The sequence below is a fragment of the Coenobita brevimanus genome, chromosome 48 (assembly GCF_032717465.1).
Source record: "Coenobita brevimanus isolate Jiangsu-jjx chromosome 48, ASM3271746v2, whole genome shotgun sequence".
NCBI classification, from domain to species: Eukaryota; Metazoa; Arthropoda; class Malacostraca; order Decapoda; family Coenobitidae; genus Coenobita; species Coenobita brevimanus.
This window is the reverse complement of record NC_137001.1, coordinates 23,175,122-23,197,374: the sequence shown is the minus strand read 5'-3', so window position 1 is coordinate 23,197,374 and position 22,253 is coordinate 23,175,122. Positions and strand designations below refer to the sequence as shown.

Sequence of the window (22,253 nt, the reverse complement as noted above, 5' to 3'; positions counted from 1 at the left end):
TACGGCTCCCTGGCCGCTGACTCGGCCGGGGCGATGAGACAGATCAGCAACGACGAGGTGGCCAACAGACTGCGTACCAGGTAAATATATAGTCATTGATTTATTTGTATATTTGTTTACTTATATATTTAGGCTTTACAGGTGGCTTTACATTGAGTGACAAGCCAAATGGTTTCCTGTAAGCCAAGAAACCATTTACAACGCTGGGTGGTAACCATATAACCAAACCATATGTGTTCCCTACTTGTCAACAAGTGGGTTGGTGGAGGGTTAGTGCCCCTCCCCGTAAAACAACTAACTCAAAGTCAAATGGCCACCCCTTACGGGATTATGGCATCTGGCAATAGATAGATAGTTAGATTTTTAACTGTTCATATTCAGGTGTTCTTTGGAGTTGTTTTAGACAGGCAAATAAGTCTCCTGTTTTCTCACATGTGCAAAAAAGAAAAAGAAAAAAAAATTCTAAATTAGTTGATATATAGTTCACCTCTACAGTTTTTATTATTTTATTTCTTTATTAGGTTATATACTTCTTTATTTGATTTGTTATAGTTATCTTTTCTCTTGTTAAAGGTGGAGTCAGGGTTCTAGGGGCTTGCATGGTGACTGAGTGAGGGTGTGGCTCATTTAAACAGGCATAGAGTAGATTAGTTTTTTTTTTTCTCTCTCTCTCTCTCTCTCTCTCTCTCACACACACACACACACACACACACACACACACACACTCTCTCTCTCTCTCATCTTGTTTGCGTATCCTAATTTGTAACTATTCCCTAGCGTGCATGAGCTGGGCCAGGCGTGTGTTGACCTGGTGAAGGCTGGTGGTGCATGCCAGGCAGCTCCACGAGACACCTACTCACAGAGGGACCTCACCGAGTCCGCACGTCACGTCAAGGAGAAGGTAGACATCAGTGGTTTATGTTCCTTCCTTTAGTTTAACTTTTCCCTTGCTTGTTTCTCATATGCCTTGTTTTTTCTGTACATGATTCTTGGTGTTTGTTCTTGTTTGTAATTGAGACACAGATGCGACACAAGCCTCTACTGGACTGCAATAAGTATTTCATTTCCTTTAGATTAGACCGAGGATGAGGTGGAGGGATGGAGTTGAGAGGTATATGAGGGAGGGGGAAGTGAGTTGGGGGGAGGGCAGTCAAATGGAGGGTGACAGAGCGACTTGGAGGCGTTTTTCTGCGGCCACCCTTTGTGGGATTAGAGTGTCGGGCTATAGATAGATAGATAGAGAGATTAATTTTAGATTCCTAGTAGATATGATGTATGGGTAACTCTAATACTTACAGGCCTACTTAATATACAGTAAATGTTTGCAATTTTGTAACAGTAGGAATATGATGAATATGTGAATTGATTGTAAGTGCAAGGAACAGCGTGGTGGACTGAAGAGGTGAAACAGGCTGTGGCACAAAAGAAGAAAGCATACAATGAATGGGTGAGAAATAGGGGCGTGGAAGAAGTTGAGAGGCGGAAGAGAGAGTTATATGTGGAAAGGAAGAGAGAGGTGAAAAGATTAGTAAGAGAGAGTAAGAAGAGAGTGGATGAGGAATTTGGAAGGAATTTGAGTGTAAAGTGGAGGGACTGTAAGAAAATGTTCTGGAGAGAAGTGAAAAGAGTAAGACAGGGTGGAAGTGAAGTTAGCAGGGGAGTGAAAGATAAAAATGGTAGATTACTAGTGGAGAAGGGAGAAAAAGTGAGCAGATGGAGAGAACACTTTAAGGAATTGTTGAACGTAGAGGATTGAAGTAATGCGAGTATAAGTGGCTGGGGAATGGCTGGGAGAAGGAGGGAGGTGAGAAGACAGGAAGAAATCAGTAGGATAGAAGTTGTGGAAGCAATGAAGAAAGTTAAATCGGGAAAGCCCCAGGAATTGATGGAGTGTGTGGTGAAATGCTGAAGCATGGGGGAGAGATAGTAGTAGAATGGATGTGGAAGATGTGCAGATTAGCCTGGGAGGAAGGTAGAGTCCCGGAGGATTGGAAGTCAGGTATAATTATTCCCTTGTACAAAGGAAAAGGGGAAAAAGAAGTGTGTGGTAATCATAGGGGCATTTGTCTTCTTAGTATAATAGGAAAAGTGTATGGTAGGATACTTATAGACAGAGTTAGAGAAAGAACAGAGAAATTAGTTGGAGAAGAACAGGGAGGCTTTAGGAAGGGAAGAGGTTGTGTAGATCAGATATTCATTCTTAGATCTTTAGTGGAAAAGTTTCTAGAGAAGGGAAAGAAGTTGTATGCGGCTTTCATGGATTTGGAGAAAGCATATGACAGGGTGGATAGACAAGGATTGTGGAAAGTGTTAAGAATATATGGAGTAGATGGGAAGTTGTTGAATGCTGTGAAGAGTATGTACGATGGTGCGAAGGCTGCAGTGCGTGTGGATGGTGAACTAAGTGAATTTTTCTCTTTGAAAGTTGGTTTGAAACAGGGATGTGTCATGTCTCGATGGTTGTTCAATCTGTACATGGATGGGGTAATAAAAGAGGTACAAGGTAGGGTAGTGGATGTTGGAGTGGCCCTGGTGAGAGAGGATAGTGTTTGGAAACTCCCTGTACTGTTGTTTGCAGATGATACTGTGTTGTTGAGTGAAGACGAAGGGAGCTGCAAGGCTTGGTGGATGAGTTTGAGAGAGTGTGTAAGAAACGGAACCTAAAGGTGAATGTAGGGAAGAGTAAAGTGATGGTCTTTGAGAGAGGTGAAGTTAGTGAATGTACAGCGAGGTTAGATGGTGAGGAATTGGAAAATGTGAGTACGTTTAAGTATTTGGGTAGTGTGATGAGTAAGGATGGAGGTTTGGAGGGTGAAGTGCTTGAAAGGGTACAGCAGGGAAGAAAGGTTGCTGGTTCCTTGAAAGCAGTGATAAGAAACAGGGAAGTGAGCATGGAAGTGAAAAAGTTACTACATGACAGTATTGTGATACCAACTCTAACGTACGGAAGTGAAGCTTGGACATTGTTGGAAGGACACAAGTCAAGAGTGAGAGCAGTGGAAATGAGTTATTTAAGAGGAGCCTGTGGAGTCAGGTGGAGAGACAGGCTGACGAATGAGGATATAAAGGAGCGTTGTGGTGTGGATGTGGATGTGATAGGAAGCGTTATGAGGAACACACTGAGGTGGTTTGGCCATGTGGAGAGGATGGAGGGTGAAAGACTGACGAAGAGAGTGTATGTGAGTGAGGTGGAGGGGGGAAGAGGGAGGGGGAGGCCGAGGATGAGATGGAGGGATGGGGTGGAGAGGTATATGAGAGAGGGGGGTGTGAGTTGGGAGCAGGGCAGTGAAATGGCAAGGGACAGGGCGACTTGGAGGCGATTTGTTTGTGGCCACCCCAAACGGGATTGAGGTGTCTGGCAATAGATAGATAGATAGATAGATTGTAAGTGGCAGCCGTAATTACACAAACAACTGTGATGATCAAGCAGATTTTCCCACGTCATACTGATCATTTATGCTCTCTGGTTCTAGGCATCCCATGTGCTAGCAGCGTTGCAGGCCGGGTCACGTGGCACCCAGGCCTGCATCAACGCCGCCTCTACTGTGTCGGGCATCATCGGTGACCTGGACACCACCATCATGTTTGCTACGGCCGGCACTCTCAACTCCGAAAAGGAAGGGGAAAACTTCTCCGATCACCGCGAGTACATTCTCAAGACTGCAAAGGTGAGTACTGTTTACTTTTTCGTTTTGTTCATATACAGGTCCTCCCTTACATACAAATGGTCGACTTACATATTTTTGTACGTACGAATTTGTACTTTCAGTAAAATATTCAATAGATTACATGCAATTATGTGAGATATTCAACACTTTATCTTAAACTAGGCTTTGTGTTAATGATTTTGTCCAACTGTAGGCTAATGTAAGTGTTCTAAGCATGTTTAAAAGGCTTGGTATGCTTGGCTGGGCTGTGATGTTTGGTTGGGTAGGTGTATTAAGTGCATTTTTCAACTTATGAATTGACTTACGAGCAGTTTCTCAGAACGTAGCCCATTCATTGGTAGGGAAGGACCTGTACTTGTATTTGTGTATGGTGTATGCTGTGTGTATAATGACAACGTTTGAAGCAAATGTTGTGGCGTGTGAAGGGAGAATAATTGTAATGGGGCCTTGAATGATGAGTGAGTGGAAGTGTGGCCTATTTGGATTGGGCAAGTTCGTGCTGTCTGGACATTGCTACTCCTCACCCCGCTGTTGGGTGGGAAAGGAGGTCCGGATGATGATGATGATGTTGATGATTGGATTATGTGTCAGTATGGAATTCTCAGGCATTTTTTTTTATTTTTTTATTTACCTGGAGACTGTGTGTGTGTGTGTGTGTGTGTGTGTGTGTGTGTGTGTGTGTGTTCTTACCAAATTGTTCTTAGCTAATTGCATCTTTACAGGAATGAGTCAAGCTCGTACTGTCCTGTGTGTATGTGTGTGTGTGTGTGTGTGTGTGTGTGTGTGTGTGTGTGTGTGTGTGTGTGTGTGTGTGTGGGAAGTGCTTGTACAAAAGGGGAAAAAAGTATGGATTTTTTTTCCCCTTATTACATGGCTCCAGAAGGGTGATGAAGAATTAACTGTTACTATTACTGAGCAAAGTATAATTGTTGTGTGGGATGTTTCACTGGACGTAGAGTCATAGTGTGTGACCTCAGGGATAAGGAACCAAACAGGGAGGCTGCCAGAGATCAAGCAGCATGGAGATCCGCCATTAGGTGACCAAGGCTGACACATGCAAGCATATTAGAGTCTTTATAAACGAAAACGTGAAGCTACAGAACGTGTTGAAAGTTTTTTGGCCCATCTGATGAAGCCAGGACTCCGTGGGCTTGAATGATGGGTGAATGGAAGCGTGGCCTATTGGACTGGGCAGACTTGGGCTGCCTGGATGTTGCTACTCCTCACCCTGCCCTAGTGTGGGAAAGGAGGTCCGGATGATGATGCAGATGATGATATAAGCAAAACAAAATGAACACAATGCCATGAACTCTTCTTTGCCACCTATATGAAGTCCAGTGGTTGATGTGATTGATGTGAATTATGTTGCTGGCTGATATGGTTGATGTTATTGATGTTGTTGCTCCCGACAGGCACTGGTAGAGGATACAAAGACACTGGTGGCCGGGGCAGCGTCGTCGCAAGAGCAGTTGGCGGTCGCAGCCCAGAACGCCGTCACCACCATCGTTCAACTCTCCGATATCGTCAAGAGTGGAGCCTCGTCCCTGGGTGCCAACAACCCGGAGCCTCAAGTAAGAATTCTATACTTTTTTTTTAAAATGCAAGGAAGAAGGAACCAAAGGTCAGGAGCCCGTAAGAGTGTTCCCTCCAAGAAAAAACAAAAATAAGATAAAAGGGAGCTAAATTCAAGACCTGCCCATGTCTCTGTCTCAGCCCAATTGTCCTTCCATTTAGTGTGGGTGTTTTTTTTAAATAGTTTTTTGGGCTTCTGGCCTGTGGTATCTTCTTCCTGCCATGAGAGAGAGAGAGAGAGAGAGAGAGAGAGAGAGACTGAACCTTCCTTGTAACACACATTGTATTCAGCAAGGATAATTACATTATGCTGGTTGGCCTGTACAAAGCGGGTTCAGTAAAAGTATAACTAAACTACTAGAGTGAGACAGGGATAGCAGAGAAAAAGTAGAAAGGAGCAGTATCACAGAAGGTAGAAGGGAGCAGTATCACAGAAGCAGAGGGGAGCAGTATAAGGTAGTAGGGAGCAGTATCAGAGAAAGTAGATGGGAGCAGTAAAAGAGAGTATATGGGCTGCCCTGTAGGTAAAATCTGTGTGTGTGTTGCAGGTGATGTTGCTAAATGCAGTGAAGGACGTTGCCATGGCCCTGGGTGACCTGATCCACGCCACCAAAGCTGCATCTGGGAAGTCTCTCAACGATCCAGCCATGACCACACTGAAGGAGTCGGCCAAGGTAAGCACCGTTGATATTGACTCTTACACACGTTGATATTGACGCTCTTATGCACATCACAGTACCATAATCTTAATTCTGTTCCATTTCTGTTCCTGTCTTCTCAGTGGATCATATGCTAATGTCAGTGATTGAGTGTGGATCATTAGAAATATATTGAAAACGTTACCTCAGCTTCTGTGAGTTTGTATTGAAAGTAGCATATGACTGTTAAATTATGACAAGAACTTTTATTGAACTGAGAAGAAGCAGAAATAGGTAATAAAGAAAATATAATCAACCTTAATTAGTTTCCTGTGTTGATATGGGGTGAGCAGATTGAAAATAAAATTTTTCTTTGGGAGAACACAAACCATAGATGCAAATTCCTACCCTTCTATGCCCTGGGAAGTACAAGGCTGTTTGCAACACATATACTGGACACCACATTCTTCTGGCATGACAAAAAGGGAAAATTTGGGGCCCCTTGTGATGTTGCATTTGGGGTCACACAGGAAGGACACAGCCACTCTAATGCTGTGTTAGGTGCTGAGGAGTGATGCCTTCTTGTGGTGAGGCTCCCCGCATACAGCTCTTCTCAACAAGGTGGAGTCAGAGGCTTTTCGTCTCATTGACTTTCCTCCTGGTAATGGCTCCCTTCAATCTCTGCCTCATTGCTGCACTGTTGCATCTTTATCTCTTTTCTATCACTACGTCAGTGGTCACTGCTTCTCTGAACTGTCTGCTTGCATCCCTCCACCACTACAGCAGGTGCATAGCACCCTTCCAGCAACAAACTCTCATCCCCTTTCTGTCCAACTCTCTAAATCAAGAGTTAACCATTACTCCCAGTCCCTCATGTATGCAGCAAGTTAACTCTGAAACTGTCTCCCTCTGTCTGTATTTCCTGCTGCCTATGACTTCCAGTATTTCAGATGCAGTGTGTCCAGGCATCTCGAAATGAACAGATCTTGAAGTTGGCTCTCTCTTATCTTGTTTTTGTCTTTTCTTTGAGGGAACAATCCTGCGTGCTTCTGGCCTTTGGTTCCTACTTCCTTACATAAAAAAGAGAGACTTACCAAAGCGGGCTGATGTTAGTTGTCTCTGTCCCCTTCATTATTATGGGTCTTTCCTGGAGAGTGAGTATAATCCTGCGGCAGTAGCAAGGATACAGGAAAATACAGGCGTGTCCCATTATACAACTTTGGTGCATTAATGGAGGACTGTTTGAAGAGCGAAAACATGTATGATGGAGTGAAAAATGGGATTGCGAAAATTTGCTTATCAGACTACATAACATAAGGGAAAAACAGGGTTAGGTTAAGTGACCCTGCTCGCATCACCAAAATTGAGTCTGAATTGCCTCTCCTTGTATCATTACTTCCTCATACAGCGGATGTTTGTATAGTCGGACCTGCCTGTATATAGTAGTATGAAGGGGTTAAGTATACAAAGGAGTATTTAGAATGTTAATATGGTGGAAAGCAGCTTAGAAGGGTGATAACAGTTTTTATTATTATTATTATTTTATTGTTATTTTTATTATTATCATTATTATTATTGTTATTAGTATTAGTATTAGTATCATTTTTCAGCAAGAAGTGTTAGTATTAGAACCTAGATGTTGACAATTTACATGTATTTTTGCTGTGAATATTAAACTATGGATGGCGATACCAGTTATTATTATTATTATTATTATTATCATCATTATTATTATTATTATTATTTTTCAGCAAGAAGTGTTAGTATTAGAACCTAGATGGTGATAATTTACATGTATTTTTGCTGTGGATATTACAGATGATTGATAATATTAACAATTGGTTGAATTGACATTAGAATCACTTATTTAAAGGTACCATACTTGACCATTTTTAACAACATTTGAGTCCGTAAAATGTCTAAAATTATTGGAACCCTTTTAATATCTAATAATAGGGAATAAGGTGGGTATTCTCCTGACTGGCCTGCACGTCTTCCTTACCGGTTTATTTTCTGTAAATGGTATTAATTTCATCGTCGTCATTGTCGTCATCATCATCATCATCATCATCATCATCATCATCATCATCATCACCACCATCATCATCATAACCACTGTCGCCCACATCTTCATCATCATTACCAGCATTATCATCATCACCATCACCATCATCACCATCATCATTATCACCATCATCATCATCACCATCATCATCATCATCATCATCCGCTCTCCAACTAATTCATTTCCATCAGTTTCCTACCTTCATCAGTTCCACACCTAGCATTCTCACACGCTCTTTTCCCAAACCCATCCACATATACCTTCTCCACAAACACACCCATTTCAACAACACATTTCCACGTCAGTTTTCACCCTAATCTCAAAAGCCTTTCACACCACCAATATCTGTGTTTGAAGTACAGTCAGTCCATGTTATAACGATGAGATGCGTTTGGGAAAATCCGTCGCTGAACTTGTGTATCATTAACAAGGGGCATTAAAACACAGAAACCATTGGGATGCATTTGGAAGCCTTGGGATCCCCCCTGCCTCCAAACTAAGTCATAAACCCACCCAAATGAGTCCAAAAACAAGTTTCTAGCTCACCTAAACCCCCAGATAGCTTTAAAACAAGGTAAACTAAGCCTAAAAGGAGTTTATAACTCACCTATACCCAAAAACATAATCTGAAAATCATTAAAAATAAGTCTGGGAAAGAATCAGACTTAGTATACTGTACCTAGCCTTGATAATGATGCCTCAGAATATCCAGCGTCACTACCATGGATACACTTTAATGTTGCTGCATAGCCTTCTCATTACCACCAGCACCTTCAGGCACACACTTTGAGCCATGCATAGTACCAGCATGTGCAGCTCCTCTACCAGACATGATCACCTTATTTAGCCAAAAAGGAATACAATAAATTACTCAAAATTACAGTAAATCACATTCCACTGATCACTAGCACTGTGGAAACACAGTTACAATTAACAGCGATACGTGACACAAGATGAAGGTGATGTAACATGATGTAGCACGAGCAAGTGTAAGGGTGGGTCTTCACTCGGTCGCTGACGCTGAGAGAAGGATGCTCTGGAGTGTGGGAGCCCTCGCCACAAGCAATGGTTGTGCCACTGCAGTGATGTGCGAACAGCTGTACGCATGTAACAATGTAAGCCATCTTGCTGGGCACTGGTGCCTGCCTATTGTGCGCGATTCAGTAAAAACCATCAGATAAAATCCCATCGGATAACTGGGGACTGGCCATCAATAGGCAGGGAAGGGTGTTAATTTTTCTACATTAAGAAGGCAGGGTATCACATAAAGGGGGATCATATAGCACGATATTATTGTATTATATAGAATTGGGCTGATAGTTCCCCTGACAGAAAGTGACATGCATTGGCTTCACAAATCAGTCACCCTTTAGGTCCCATACAACACAGCATAATATGTTTCTGTCCATTACTATATTACCGTCCTGTCATCGTCCATTCTTTCCATTACTCCATACATCCTCTCATCGTCATTTTCCTTATTACCATATATGCAAAATAAACCACTAAGGAAGAGGTCCGAAAAAGCCACATCAGTCAGGGAGAATACGAGCCTAGAGTGACTAAAAACTATAACATGGTGACACCGCATGCTGCCTGGGAGGGTGGACTTGGCCTGGGGTGATGCTGTGTAGTTTGTCGGCCACCCCACTCACCGCTCACCCAACCCTCACTCACATTAAGGCAGAGAACCAGGATTAAAAACACATTGCAGCTGTTGACGTCTCATAGTCTTGCTGCCCTCCGACGATTCCGTTGATCTCGGAAAAAAGCCACCAGTACTGAGGGTGACGAGTAATTTCTGTGACGGTCCTTTTCTGGTGACGGTTAATTTCTGGTGGTGGGTAATTTCTGTTAGTAATTTCTGGTTACAATAATTTCGTAGACTTAATTTCTCTGACAATTAATTTCTGATGACGGTAAATTCCTGTGACAGTTTGCGGTGACACTTAATTTCTCTGATGCAGAATTTTGTGACTAAATTTCTGTGATGTTTAAATTCTGTGACTAGTAATTTCTGCAGACGATTAATTTCTGTGATGGTTAATTTTTGAAGAGTTTCAGTCATGATTAAATTCTGTGACAATAATTTTCTGGTGACAATTAATTTCTGGTGACAATAAATTTCCGTTTATTCTTGCCACCTCCAGACAACTTTGCTCAACTTTGGAAAGATCCCTTGAATATAACAGGCTAATGAATGCTCTCTTTTTTATTATTATGATTATTATTATTGTTCCCTCCAAGAAAAAATAAATACAAATTAACGCTCCAAAGTTAGATATAATTGTTCTGAAGGTAGCAAGAATAAAATAAAAGGTAGAGTTTTAAAAATGAAAGAGGAAATAATAAAAGATATATTTGTAAAAGTGAAGGAGTAAATGAAGGATGCATCAAGCCTTTCCAGTTTTGAATCTCTTTTTTTTCCGAGCTTTGTAAAAAATTGTCGGTAGCAAGAACACATTTTTAAGACGTCATCGCACTGAAGGGGTTACACGGGAAGTCCACCGCTCCCAGCAGGATGGAGTATTTTTATCCACTGACAGTTCCACATTATTTTCATGCCATAAGATCTTTCCTTCCTAAGAAAGCATTGAGATGTAATGATACAGTCAGTCCTCACTTAAAGTTGTTATTATTATTATTATTATTATTATTTTATTCATTCATTTAGTCATTTATTTATTTATTTGAACTGGTTATGGAAATGCCCTTCATCTCCCTCCCAATCCAGGCATCTTGAAATGAATGGATCTGGAATTTGACTCTCTGTTATTTTTTTCTATGTTTTCTTGGAGGGAACAATATTGTGGGCTCTTGGCCTTTGGTTCCTTCTTCCTTGCATAAAGAAATGAAAAAAAGAAGGATGTTGGTTGAAGGAGAGGGGCATCTCGAATTTAAAGTCTACTGGGTTTATGTCGAGATGTACTTGGGGCCAGAACAAGAATAACAGCAACCCTTTAGGAGACTGTATCACTTAAAGGTGCTCAGAATTCTTCATTAATTTTCCTTGTTGCCAGAAATTAATGTTTTTGTTAATTTTTAGTGTTTTTGTGTCAAGAACCAGAAGCATGTCTCACTTGAATATGTTTGATTTAAAGTAAAATTTTGTCTGAACGCTCCCTAAACTTAGAAAAATATTATGGTTTACTTGCAGTGTGTTTATTGAGAACACTTTTGGCCCAGCTTGGACCATCTGTAGTATATGAATATCGTGTAAGGTGTAGGATGTGTGCAGACCTACTACTTTTAAAAATGAGGTGGGGTAGATTGAGATAATCTGAGGATGTGAAGAGGATGGAGGGTGACAATCGGGTGTGGAAGGTGAGAGGTGCGAACGTTGTGGGTAAGGTTGTGAGAGGCTGACCGAAAAGACATGGGAGGTCATCGAGTGTGGCCTCAGGGGTTAGGATCTGAATAGGGAGGCTGCCAGAGATCAAGCAGCGTGGAAAGCTGCCATTAATTGACCAAGGCTAACATACGCAAGCATGTTGGAGCCTTTATAAACGATACAATACAGTACGAACTTAAAGGAAACATGCTTCTGGTTCAGGACTAGGGGGTTAAAGTTGCAAAGGGATATATGTTTCAGGCTTCAGAACAGCTTGACATTGAATCAGGAGCAGCTTTAAGTGAGACATAATGCTAGTTCATAACAGAGGGATGAAAAGAAAGAGAGAGAGAGAGAAAAAAACACGATTCCAACTTTAGTCATGAGCAACTCTGAGTGAAAAATAAATGTGACTTCATCAGCAGCAAAATGAAACAAAATGAAACCAGCAGTTTAATGGTGAAACAGTTTAAAATGAAACAAACTGAAACCAGCAACTTAATAGTGAAACAGGTTGAAATGAAACAGAACTTTAAATGAGGACTCGCTGTATATGAAGTTCAAACATGTCAACTTTCTCAATGTGTAGCTTGACCCTTTCTGCCCAGGCATGTCTAATTTTTTGCTATCTCCAGATGGTTATAGTCAGCTTAGGAGAGATTTAGAAACTAGAAGGGTTAGAGATAGCCGTCAGGAACGCCACCAGTACGAGAGGCATTCCCTGTGGCCAGCCATTGGTATATTTCTGGAACATGATTCAAAATATAACGTCTTTCTGTCGATAATTTAAATTTGGGGAAACTCTGAATTCAGTTTTGTAGGTAAAATCTGAACATTATTACAGCATTTCTTTAGTTTACTTTTACGTTATAGCAAAATCTATCTATTTATCTGCCCAGCTGTATGTCATTCTGTCTGTTACTGTCTATGGGCCAATTCCACAGTTGTTTGTAGTGGTTTGCAAGCACCGAAACGAAAGAAACTGAACTGTGTAAATGACTTATGACTGAATTATATGATGATTTTGGTGACTAAACTATGTAGCAATCTTAATTATCTAACCATTTGACAGGGGTAGTGAAAGTGGATACTGAACTTTTTGGAAAAAATGTAGTTATAAGTGTGGTTGGGGAGGAAGCAGACAAATGAAAACTACTGTGGAATCGCCCCTTTATCTGTCTTTCTATCCATATTTTTCTGTCTGTGTATCTGTCTGTCAACCTGCGTATTCGTACCTGTCTTTCTGTCTATTTATGTATCTGTCTGTTTATTTTTCTGTCTACCCTGGTATTTGTATCTGTCTTTCTCTCTGTGTTTGTCTGACTGTCTTTCTACCTATATATTTCTGTTTTCCCCATTGAGAGTGTAGGGTCCTGAGGCTAGGCTAAAAGAACACTAGAAAACGGACTTGTAATAAGGCCATTCCATGAATTGATTTAAACCATCAGGAGGTAGCAGAGAAGAAGAAGACGTGATGAGATTGAAGGGGTCAAGGAGAATGCTTAAAAAAAACACATAAAACATCAGAAAACACACAATAAACATCAACAATATACGAGGCTAAGCGTAAATCTGGGTTCTCTGCCGATCAGGGTTGGTCCGACTACTATGAGTCAGACAGAGAGTGGCTCATGTCGGATCAGGAGGAGGAATTAATACGTCTGCTCTCCGTTGAACACATCCCTGACGCACGCCACCTGACCAGTGATATTTTGATCGAATCCACCTAACTAACATCTCATTCCCTAGCATATTCTTTTAGGGAATTTATTTAGATTATATATATGTAAAAATGAATAATAACATCTCATTCCCTAGCGTATTCTTGCAGGAAATTTATTTAGATGATATATATGTAAAAATGAAAAATAACATCTCATTCCCTAGCGTATTCTTGTAGGGAATTTATTTAGATGATATATATGTAAAAATGAAAAATAACATCTCATTCCCTAGCGTATTCTTGTAGGGAATTTATTTAGATTATATATATGTAAAAATGAAAAATAACATCTCATTCCCTAGCATATTCTTGCGGGAAATTTATTTAGATTATATACAGTATATGTAAAAATGAAAAATAACATCTCATTCCCTAGCATATTCTTGTTGGGAATTTATTTAGATATACAGTATAAGTAAAAAAGGAAGATAACTTACATCTCATTCCCTAGCATATTCTTGTAGGGAATTTATTTAGATATACAGTATAAGTAAAAAAAGGAAGATAACTTACATCTCATTCCCTAGCGTATTCTTGCAGGGAATTTATTTAGATTATATATGTGTAAAAAAGAAAAATAATTTACATCTCATTCCCTATTGTATTCTTGTAGGGAACTTATTTTTGAGATTATATATATATGTTAAAAGAAAAATCATAACAGACAGTCCCATTCCCTAGCATATTCTTGTCGGGAATTTATTTTTTGAGATTAAATGTAAAAAAGAAATCCTTTATCATTATTTATTTGTGAGATGTAATTTTAAAAAGTTAGTATAGGTAAGAGCTTATTAGTGTGGTGTCTACATTTTTTTTCTTTTTTAAATCTGATATAACCGTTAAGTCTGTTGATTGTAATATTGAAATTTACGGGGCTAGGCTTGTAGGCGCTGTGTGTATAAATATTGTGATAGGAGACTTGGCTTTTTATATTTCAAACTTCCGAGAGCTGTTGCAGAAATTGAGTTTTTTATGAAGGCATTCGAAATGGATAAGGGCTCTTGAAAAGGTGAAGGCCTTTGAAATGAATGAAGGTTTTGAAATGGAGGAAGGGTTTTGAAATGGAGGAAGGGTTTTGAGATGGATAAAGGCTTTTGAAATGGAGGAAGGGTTTTGAAATGGAGGAAGGGTTTTGAGATGGATAAAGGCTTTTGAAATGGAGGAAGGGTTTTGAAATGGATGAGACTTTGAAATGGATGAAGGTTTTGAAATAGATGAAGGCCTTCGAAATGACACATAAAATGAAAGCCGAGCCCAATTTGCTGGACCGCTATACATCCAGCCTGATTAGTTTACAGTATACAGCTTCATCAGAATAAACACATACTGTATTAGAGAGAAAGACTGCAAATTATACTGTACCATACTTATGCAAGAGTATTTCAGTCAATAAAAATAAACACATATTGTATTAGAGAGAAAAACTTTTGCAAATTATACAGTTAATATACAGTTAATAAAGTAAACACATACTTTATTACAGAGAAGACTTTGCAAATTATTCTCCACTACACTTACACAGGAATATATTAGTTAGTGAAAGGTGTATCTAGTCAGCGTGTCCCTTTGTCTATAAATTTTGCTATGGTCACAGTGTTGTCATGGGCAGGGCGCCACCACCATTTCACAACTCAAACGTTCTCCCTACGTGTCGAGTGGGGTTGGTGGAGGATTAGTGCCCCTCCCTGTAAAACAATTAACTCTAAGCCCTTGGCCACCCCGTTTGGGATGCATGGCGTCTGGCAATGAATGAATGAAAAAAAAAATAATCCCAGCTCAGTTTCAACCCTTGCACACTTTTTAAACACATATGAGCAGCTGATGATAAACTGGACCATCTCATTTAGTCCATTTTCCCATTTCTGGAAGCTTTCATGCTCTGTTTGTCTGTATCCCTAGCCAGACGCCATAATCCCATAAGGGGTGGCCGTTTGAGCGAGTTTTTGCTTATATAAAACAGAGCCCTTTTTTTAATTTTGATGTTATTCCATTGATCACAGATTCATTTTCTCTTCAGATTTCTGGAGAATTTATGTATATTCAATAAATATTACGGCCAGAAGAGTGTTTTGGGGACATGTAGATGAGTGTCAGACATGGAGAATTTGTTAATACACTTGGAACCTATTGATCAAAGACAAAAGGTGTTCAGTACTTTTATAGCACAGTCAGTCCTAACGTAAAGGCTTAGGAGTCTACTTTAGCTGATACAACTTTTAAGAGAGACATGTTTTTTGTTCATGATTAAGGGTAAAAAGACAAAATAAGAGAGAAGGAAGGAAAAAATAAAACAAAAAAGAAAGAAGAGGGAAAATAATTGCTCTTTTCTTTTGTATCATGAAAAGCTTAAAGTAAAAACAAAAATTCAACAGCAGCTTAATCAGAAAAGAGTTGGAAGGGCCAGCAGCTTTAAATAAGGCAAAAGACTATCATTGCACTTGCCTTGTCAGAGTTTAACCTTTTTGGGATAGAGTTTGAAGGATGTAAAGTACTCAAAATAGAGTTTGGAAGGAATTAACGTCGTCAGAATAGAGTTTGGAAGGATTGAATAGAGTTTGGAAGGATTTAAAGTCTTCAGAATAGAGTTTGGGAGGATTTAAAGTCTTCAGAATAGAGTTTGGAAGGACTGAATAGAGTTTGGAAGGACTGAATAGAGTATGGAAGGACTGAATAGAGTTTGGAAGGACTGAATAGAGTTTGGAAGGACTGAATAGAGTTTGGAAGGACTGAATAGAGTATGGAAGGACTGAATAGAGTTTGGGAGGATTTAAAGTCTTCAGAATAGAGTTTGGGAGGATTTAAAGTCTTTACAGTAGAGTTAGGTAGGATATAAAGTTCAGAATAGAGTTTTGAAGGATTTACGTTAGAGTTTGGAAGCAAAAATAACAAAATTAATGGAATACTTGTGCCCAGTAACCGAAATGTTGTAGATTCTGTGTTCACGTATATTTTTACCTAAACGTTTTATGTATGCCAAGGATCACTAAATATCACTGGTCATGTCGGCAAGAGGAAGGTGAGGCAGGAACCGTGTGGTGGTCTTGTGACTAACACTTGACTGTCATGGCCTAAGAGCAGCGTCTGTCAGCCACCTCACTCCACTAATGGCATGGTACCTCCCTGACATCATTCCCACACACTGACAAACTAAAATTATGTGACCCTTCTTTGTTAACATCTTTTCTTGAGTGACATCTTTTTATTATCGTATTCATGCTGGCTTCAAGTTACTTTTTTCAATTTTAGGAAGAATTTACAAGGTGGAGAAATTATCTGTTGTCTCCATTAATTCTTAAGCATCTTTTTCAGTATGTTTTTATTTTAGTTTGGAAAGAAAAAAACTTACTTGAGAATTAATTTAGATTGTATCAGAATTCTAGGATTAATAAAGGCTGATTCAGAGTGCTCCAGTTTGAAAATTCTCTCCTGACCAGAATACAGCATAAATATAATACAAAAAGATGTCTTAGTTAGTGAAGAAGTTAACATTCAGCCAAGCTTGTTATAACACCAGAGAGCGTGCAGAGTGGCTTTGTTTACGATTGTTAGCTGTTGTTTACGATTGTCAGCTGTTGTTTATGAGTGTTGGCTGTCCGTCCGTGTGTCATCGTGTGGTAGTTTATGCACCTGTGGGCCGTAGGTGACGTAGGAGGCTTCTTAACACCCTTCCCTCAGTGATTTATTTTTACATAGTACCCCCTAACATTCTCCTGTTTACAGTTTATATAAGTTTAATATAGTTTGTATCTGTAATGTACAAGAATTTGGCTCTCTGTTATATTATTATTTTTTCTTGGAAGGAACAATCTTAGAGAGAGAGAGAGAATTCTGGCCTTTGGTTCCTTCTTCCTTGCACTAAAAGAGAGAGAGAGAGAGAGAGAAGATTCTGGCCTTCCTCATTCCTTGCATTAAAAGAGAGTGAGAGAGAGAGAGGATTGTGGCCTTTGGTTCCTTGTTTCTTGCATTAAAAGAGAAAGAAAGAGAGAGAGAGAGAATATCAAGGTGTAATAAGCAGAATAAACCACTAAGGAATGGGTGTTATGGAATCTTGACTGTCACTTAGATTATGACCCTCCAACCATGCTGTCAGAGAGTGTCAGTAGTTTTAGCACTTTCACCAAGGATGTCTTTATTTTATCCATTTTATATATTTTTCCTTGTTTCCTTCCATCCATCCATTCATTCATGCATCCATCCATCTTTCCATCCATCCATCCATCCATTCATTCATTCATTCATCCATCCATCCATCCGTCCACCTTCTTATATCCATCAATTCATCATCCAGTCTTTCTTCTACTTCTTTGTCTTCTTCCATCTGTCACTCCATCTCTTTATATCCATTAGTTCATTATCCAGCCATCCTTCTTCTACTTCTTCCATCCATCACTCTATTTTATATCCATCAATTCATTATCAAGCCTTTTTTTTTCTCCTCCTCCTCCTCCTCCCATCGAGAATAAAATCAAAATACTAACTTAATGAAGAGATTAAGAAGTGAATGGTATAAGAAAATTTTAAACAGATATATTTTCTGCTGTTTGGGTCTAGTAAGTAACATCCTGAAGCTGTCAAACACCTCTTCCTCAGTGATTTATTTTTGGATATAGGTGGGTAGTATCGTTTTGCATGTTATTGATGCAGAGGATGGCAATATTGGGAGAAGAGGACAGTATTGTGTAATAAGCAAAATAAATTGTTTAGGAAAGGTTAGGAAGCTTACGAACACCTCTTCCTCAGTGATTTATTTTTAGATATGGGTGGGTAATATCCTTATGCGTGTTATTTGTGCAGTGTGGTGGTATTGGAAGAAGAGGACAGTAATATGTAATAAGCAAAATAAGTTGCTCAGGAAAAGGCATTAGGGAGCGTCCTCAACTGATGATAATGTGGACCTGTTGTGGTATTTTCATGTGGTTAGGAAGCGTACTTAACACCTCTTCCTTACTGGTTTATTTCCGATTCTGTTCCATTACTACATTCTTGTGTGTTATTCATGCAAATTATGTTGATATTAAAAAGATATAAACAAAAAGAGGATGTTATTGGGTAGTTTGGAAAATAAATCATTCAGAAGCATACTAACACCTCCTCCTTACCAATTTATTTCCGATTCTGTTTCACTACTACATTCTTGTGTGCTGTTCATGCAATCTATGTTGATATTAAAAAGATATAAACAAAAAGAGGATGTTAATGAGTAGTTTGGAAAGTAAATCATTCAAAAGCATACTAACACCTCCTCCTTACCAGTTTATTTCCGATTTGCTCTGTCACTATGTTCTTGTGTGCTGTTTATGCAATATATGTTGATATTAAAAAGATATAAACAAAAAGAGGATGGTAATGGTTAGTTTGGAAAATAAATCATTACGAAAGAGACCTCTAGAAATAAAAGAGGATGTTAATGGTTAGTTTAGAAGATAAATCACTAAGAAAGAGATGTAAAAACAAAAAGAGGATGTTAATGGGTAGTTTAGAAAATAAATCACTAAGGAAGAGGTGCTAGGGAGCTTCCATACCTGGCGAGAATGCAAGACATTAACCCACCATTGCCGTTAGAGTAGCCTGTGATGGGGCATGTGACGGGAAGGTGTCATGTTTACCCCTGTCAGTAGCTTAAAGTGCTTTTGTTTTAGCTGTTTTTGTTATTATTATTATTATTATTTTATTTTTATTTTCTATGAGCAGAGGACACCTGCAATCTGGTGTATGGATTTTTTTTTTAAATTTGTTTTTCCTTCCTCTGGTCATCTTCCGTTAAAAAAAAAAAAAAAAAAAAAAAAAAAAAGCCTTGCTATCTTAACGTCATGATATCTCCATCATTTCATATCAGAGTCACAGTTTTATTCACACACACAGGTTGACTATACCCCCCTCACTCTAATCTGGCCCAGAATTGCCCTCCCTCCATCTTCACCGCTGAGTTCTAGCTACAGATTAACGCTGGAATATGATGCTAGTCATGAAGAGGTGCTATGGAAAGGATGTGGGGCCTTAATACTGTCCTTTTCTGCCACTGAGTGAAGTGAACTGTAAAAGGATGGAAATCAGGGCCAAGTTAGAGTGAAAAGAGCATAGTAAGCCTTTTTCTTTTAATTTCAAATCTTTCCTTATACACTTAAATAGATCACAATGCCACAGTACTATTTGAAACTTTAAACGGTCCATGTGGAGTATAATATGCCAGTGTTATCCTATTTTTTTCCCATATCCACACACTCACTCTTTGACCAGTGGGTGTATTTCATAGACATTGAATATACCTTGAAGCAGTTTTGTGCACTATTCAAACCTGAAGTTGTTTACATATCAATTTTTTTTCAATATACGAGAAATAATATCAGATTCGTCTCTCAGGTATAGTGCCTAAATATCAGAAATCGTTTTTCCATTCCTCTTGTACATTATGGAGCTTGAATTTGGCTCTCTTTTATTTTAATTTTTTTCTCAAAGGGAACAGTCTTGCAGGATTTGGGTTCCTTCTTCCTTGCAAAAAAAAATATATATATGGTATATAAGTAATAATAATAATAATAATAATAATAATAATACTGTAATAAATAAACATTACCCATATTTCAGGGGTAGGATAGGTGAGAGGTTGGCTTGGCAGTACTGTAATAAAAAAACACAGCCCATCATTCTTAGTTCAATGTTATAAACGTTATTTTGTGAATTTATACATATCATGCATAGGAAAATATTTAATTGAACTTAGGAAAGACATCTTATTTTGAAGGAGTGTATTAAGACTATATCTGTAGATCTAACCCCCTCCAGTTTGAAAAATATATAGCCTAACCCTGACTAAAATCATCTTATAGAAAAAAATAAATGATAATAATAATAATAATAATAATAATAATAATAACAATAATAAAAATAATAAATAACTATAAAAGCCTTGCTGGGCTGAATGGGTAAAAAAATTTGAAGTTCTTTGCCATTCCCAGATATTTGTCTTTATGGAGGGGTTCAGAATGTTAAAAAGATCACCATTTCTTTGCATTTCAGTTCATTTTTATGTAATGAGACCCAAAAGTGAGTACATTACTTTTATTACTTTTTCCTTGTATTGGCGTATTATGATTGTTAGCTGTAGAGTTGTTTTGAATTAATGTGGACTTCATTTGATTTGTGTTTTCCATTCTTCTTTCATTGATTCAGTGGCTTCACTTCCAAATCTATTTCATTTACAATTATTCTTCTTTGCTTATAGCCATACACTTCTCATACAACTTAGCACTTGAAAGGTATACACTTCTCACACAACTTAGTATGTGAAAAGTGCTTTATTGTTTTGCTGTCTTGTCAACGTCAGTCATATAAACTGTTTAACCTCTGGAGTGTGAATCACAGTTCCAGTTGTATTTATGAGGAAGTGCTAGTTGCAGCTCAGGCCATGCCAAGTACACCTACACTCCTAAGTTATATAATGGGGAGGCTCCTAGGGTGGGTCATTTCATATCCTGTGGGTTGGATCTTTTGCTATACTCATTTTTTTTTATTGAGGTGAAGATGCACTTGACAGGTTGGTGATGGTTGGCTGAATGCAACATTACTTCCTAATCTCTTTACTCGTTAGCATTATTAATTGACAATATATATCTGAGAGGGTAATTTGGGTTAGTAAATGTTATTCGGACATGTTGTGTTCAGCCAGTCATCACCAACCTGTCAATTGCATCTTCGCCTCAGTAAAAAAACCTGAGTACTGTATACATATCCTTCCACTGTAGTACCTTAATTGCAAGCAAGTACCACCTCTGTTAATATCTATCAAACATACAGAATTATTCCTCACTCAGGCTGGCATTGAATGAAGGCAAATTCTTTATGTTTTGTGTCTATTCTCAGATGAGAGGTAATGTTAGATGATGCTCTTTTATTTATTATTTATTTATTCATTATTTATTAGAATGTGTTTTCCTGTTATTAAAATGTGTTTTCCTGTTGGTAGTACAGCTGAAATGTAAAGTTTATTACTTTCATTCATTCTGGAATTGTATTGATATTTTGCTTGATCTGTGAAGAAGAATGATCAGCTATAGTTGGCGCACACGAGTCTGAAGGTTTCATTATCATGCCCTGGCAACCTACCAGTCAACAGTGCATCCAATTTCATAATAATATGATACACATAGGAAACAGACCCTCATGGTAAAGGCATAATATATACTAAGAATCAAAACTGATGCCTTATTACGTCACCACAAATCATATTATATGCAAAATCGGATGCACTTGACCGGTAGGTTGCCAGAGCGCTATAATGACACCTTTAGACTTGTGCGCCGCAACTATAATATTTTCTCTGCATTCCCATCATGATCCTTCCGCCATCCTGCCTTACCAGAAGGATTTGTATTTGTCAGATTTGTAAACATGTCTGGTTCAATTTCAAAATATTGTCTCACCCATCCACTAGATCCCCCCTTACTTACAAGCTCAGCGTATCAGATCTGTGGCATGCAGAGTTTTTCCTAAGTTCTTCTCCATTCATCACAGATCATGAATTTTGGATTATTCAGTGTATCCTTCCCTTAATCCCTACTCACCAGCTGTTCGGTCAGGATTATTCTTTTCAGTGTCATCCATGCAGGCCCTTTACTGACTGGGCTTACTTTTATTTAACTGTTTATTTTGGTTTTCTGCCCATGAAAAAAATATTCACACCCGGGCTTGTTTTTATTTTATTGTTTACTCTGGTTTTCTACCCATGAAAAGAATATACACACACAGGATAAACAAACTTAGCTCAGATCCTGTGTACCGCAAGTTAGTAAATATACAACAAGTAGTGTTTATCCATACCACATTAAAGCTTACTGTTAATGTCAAGAGAGAGAGAGAGAGAGAGAGTATGCCAAATACGATTCTTTTCTTATGTTTTGATTTACTGTAACAGATTCCAACATTGGTAACAGTATTTTGCTATATAAAACTTAGAAATATAGTACTGTAGTGTAGGTGTATGTGCAAAATAGTTATAGATATAGTTAGATATTTTAGTTTGACCTATTTCCTAGTATGATATCCATTTTGCATTGACAGAAATTCAAGATCATCATTTCTATACTGCCTTAGATTGGGAAAGAAGGGTAGGATGATGATGATGATGATGATGATGATTGGGAAAGAGGGGTAGGATGATGATTAGGAAAGAGGATGATGATGATGATGATGATGATTGGGAAAGAGGGGTAGGATGATGATTAGGAAAGAGGATGATGATGATGATGATGATGGTTGG

The 22,253-nt window shown here is 38.7% G+C and overlaps 1 protein-coding gene across 1 annotated transcript in view; it reads left to right on the top strand.

Moving 5' to 3' along the window:
* Window positions 1-22,253, top strand: part of rhea (Talin_middle and talin-RS domain-containing protein rhea) — a 64,999-nt gene that overhangs the window by 28,075 nt on the left and 14,671 nt on the right. The window contains exons 16-20 of the mRNA XM_080271912.1: window positions 1-80; window positions 778-901; window positions 3,474-3,668; window positions 5,081-5,239; window positions 5,789-5,914. The exon at window positions 1-80 is cut by the window's left edge and continues 63 nt beyond it. Of these exons, the coding sequence (XP_080128038.1) occupies window positions 1-80; window positions 778-901; window positions 3,474-3,668; window positions 5,081-5,239; window positions 5,789-5,914 (684 nt within the window). The remainder of the gene's footprint in view (window positions 81-777; window positions 902-3,473; window positions 3,669-5,080; window positions 5,240-5,788; window positions 5,915-22,253) is intronic.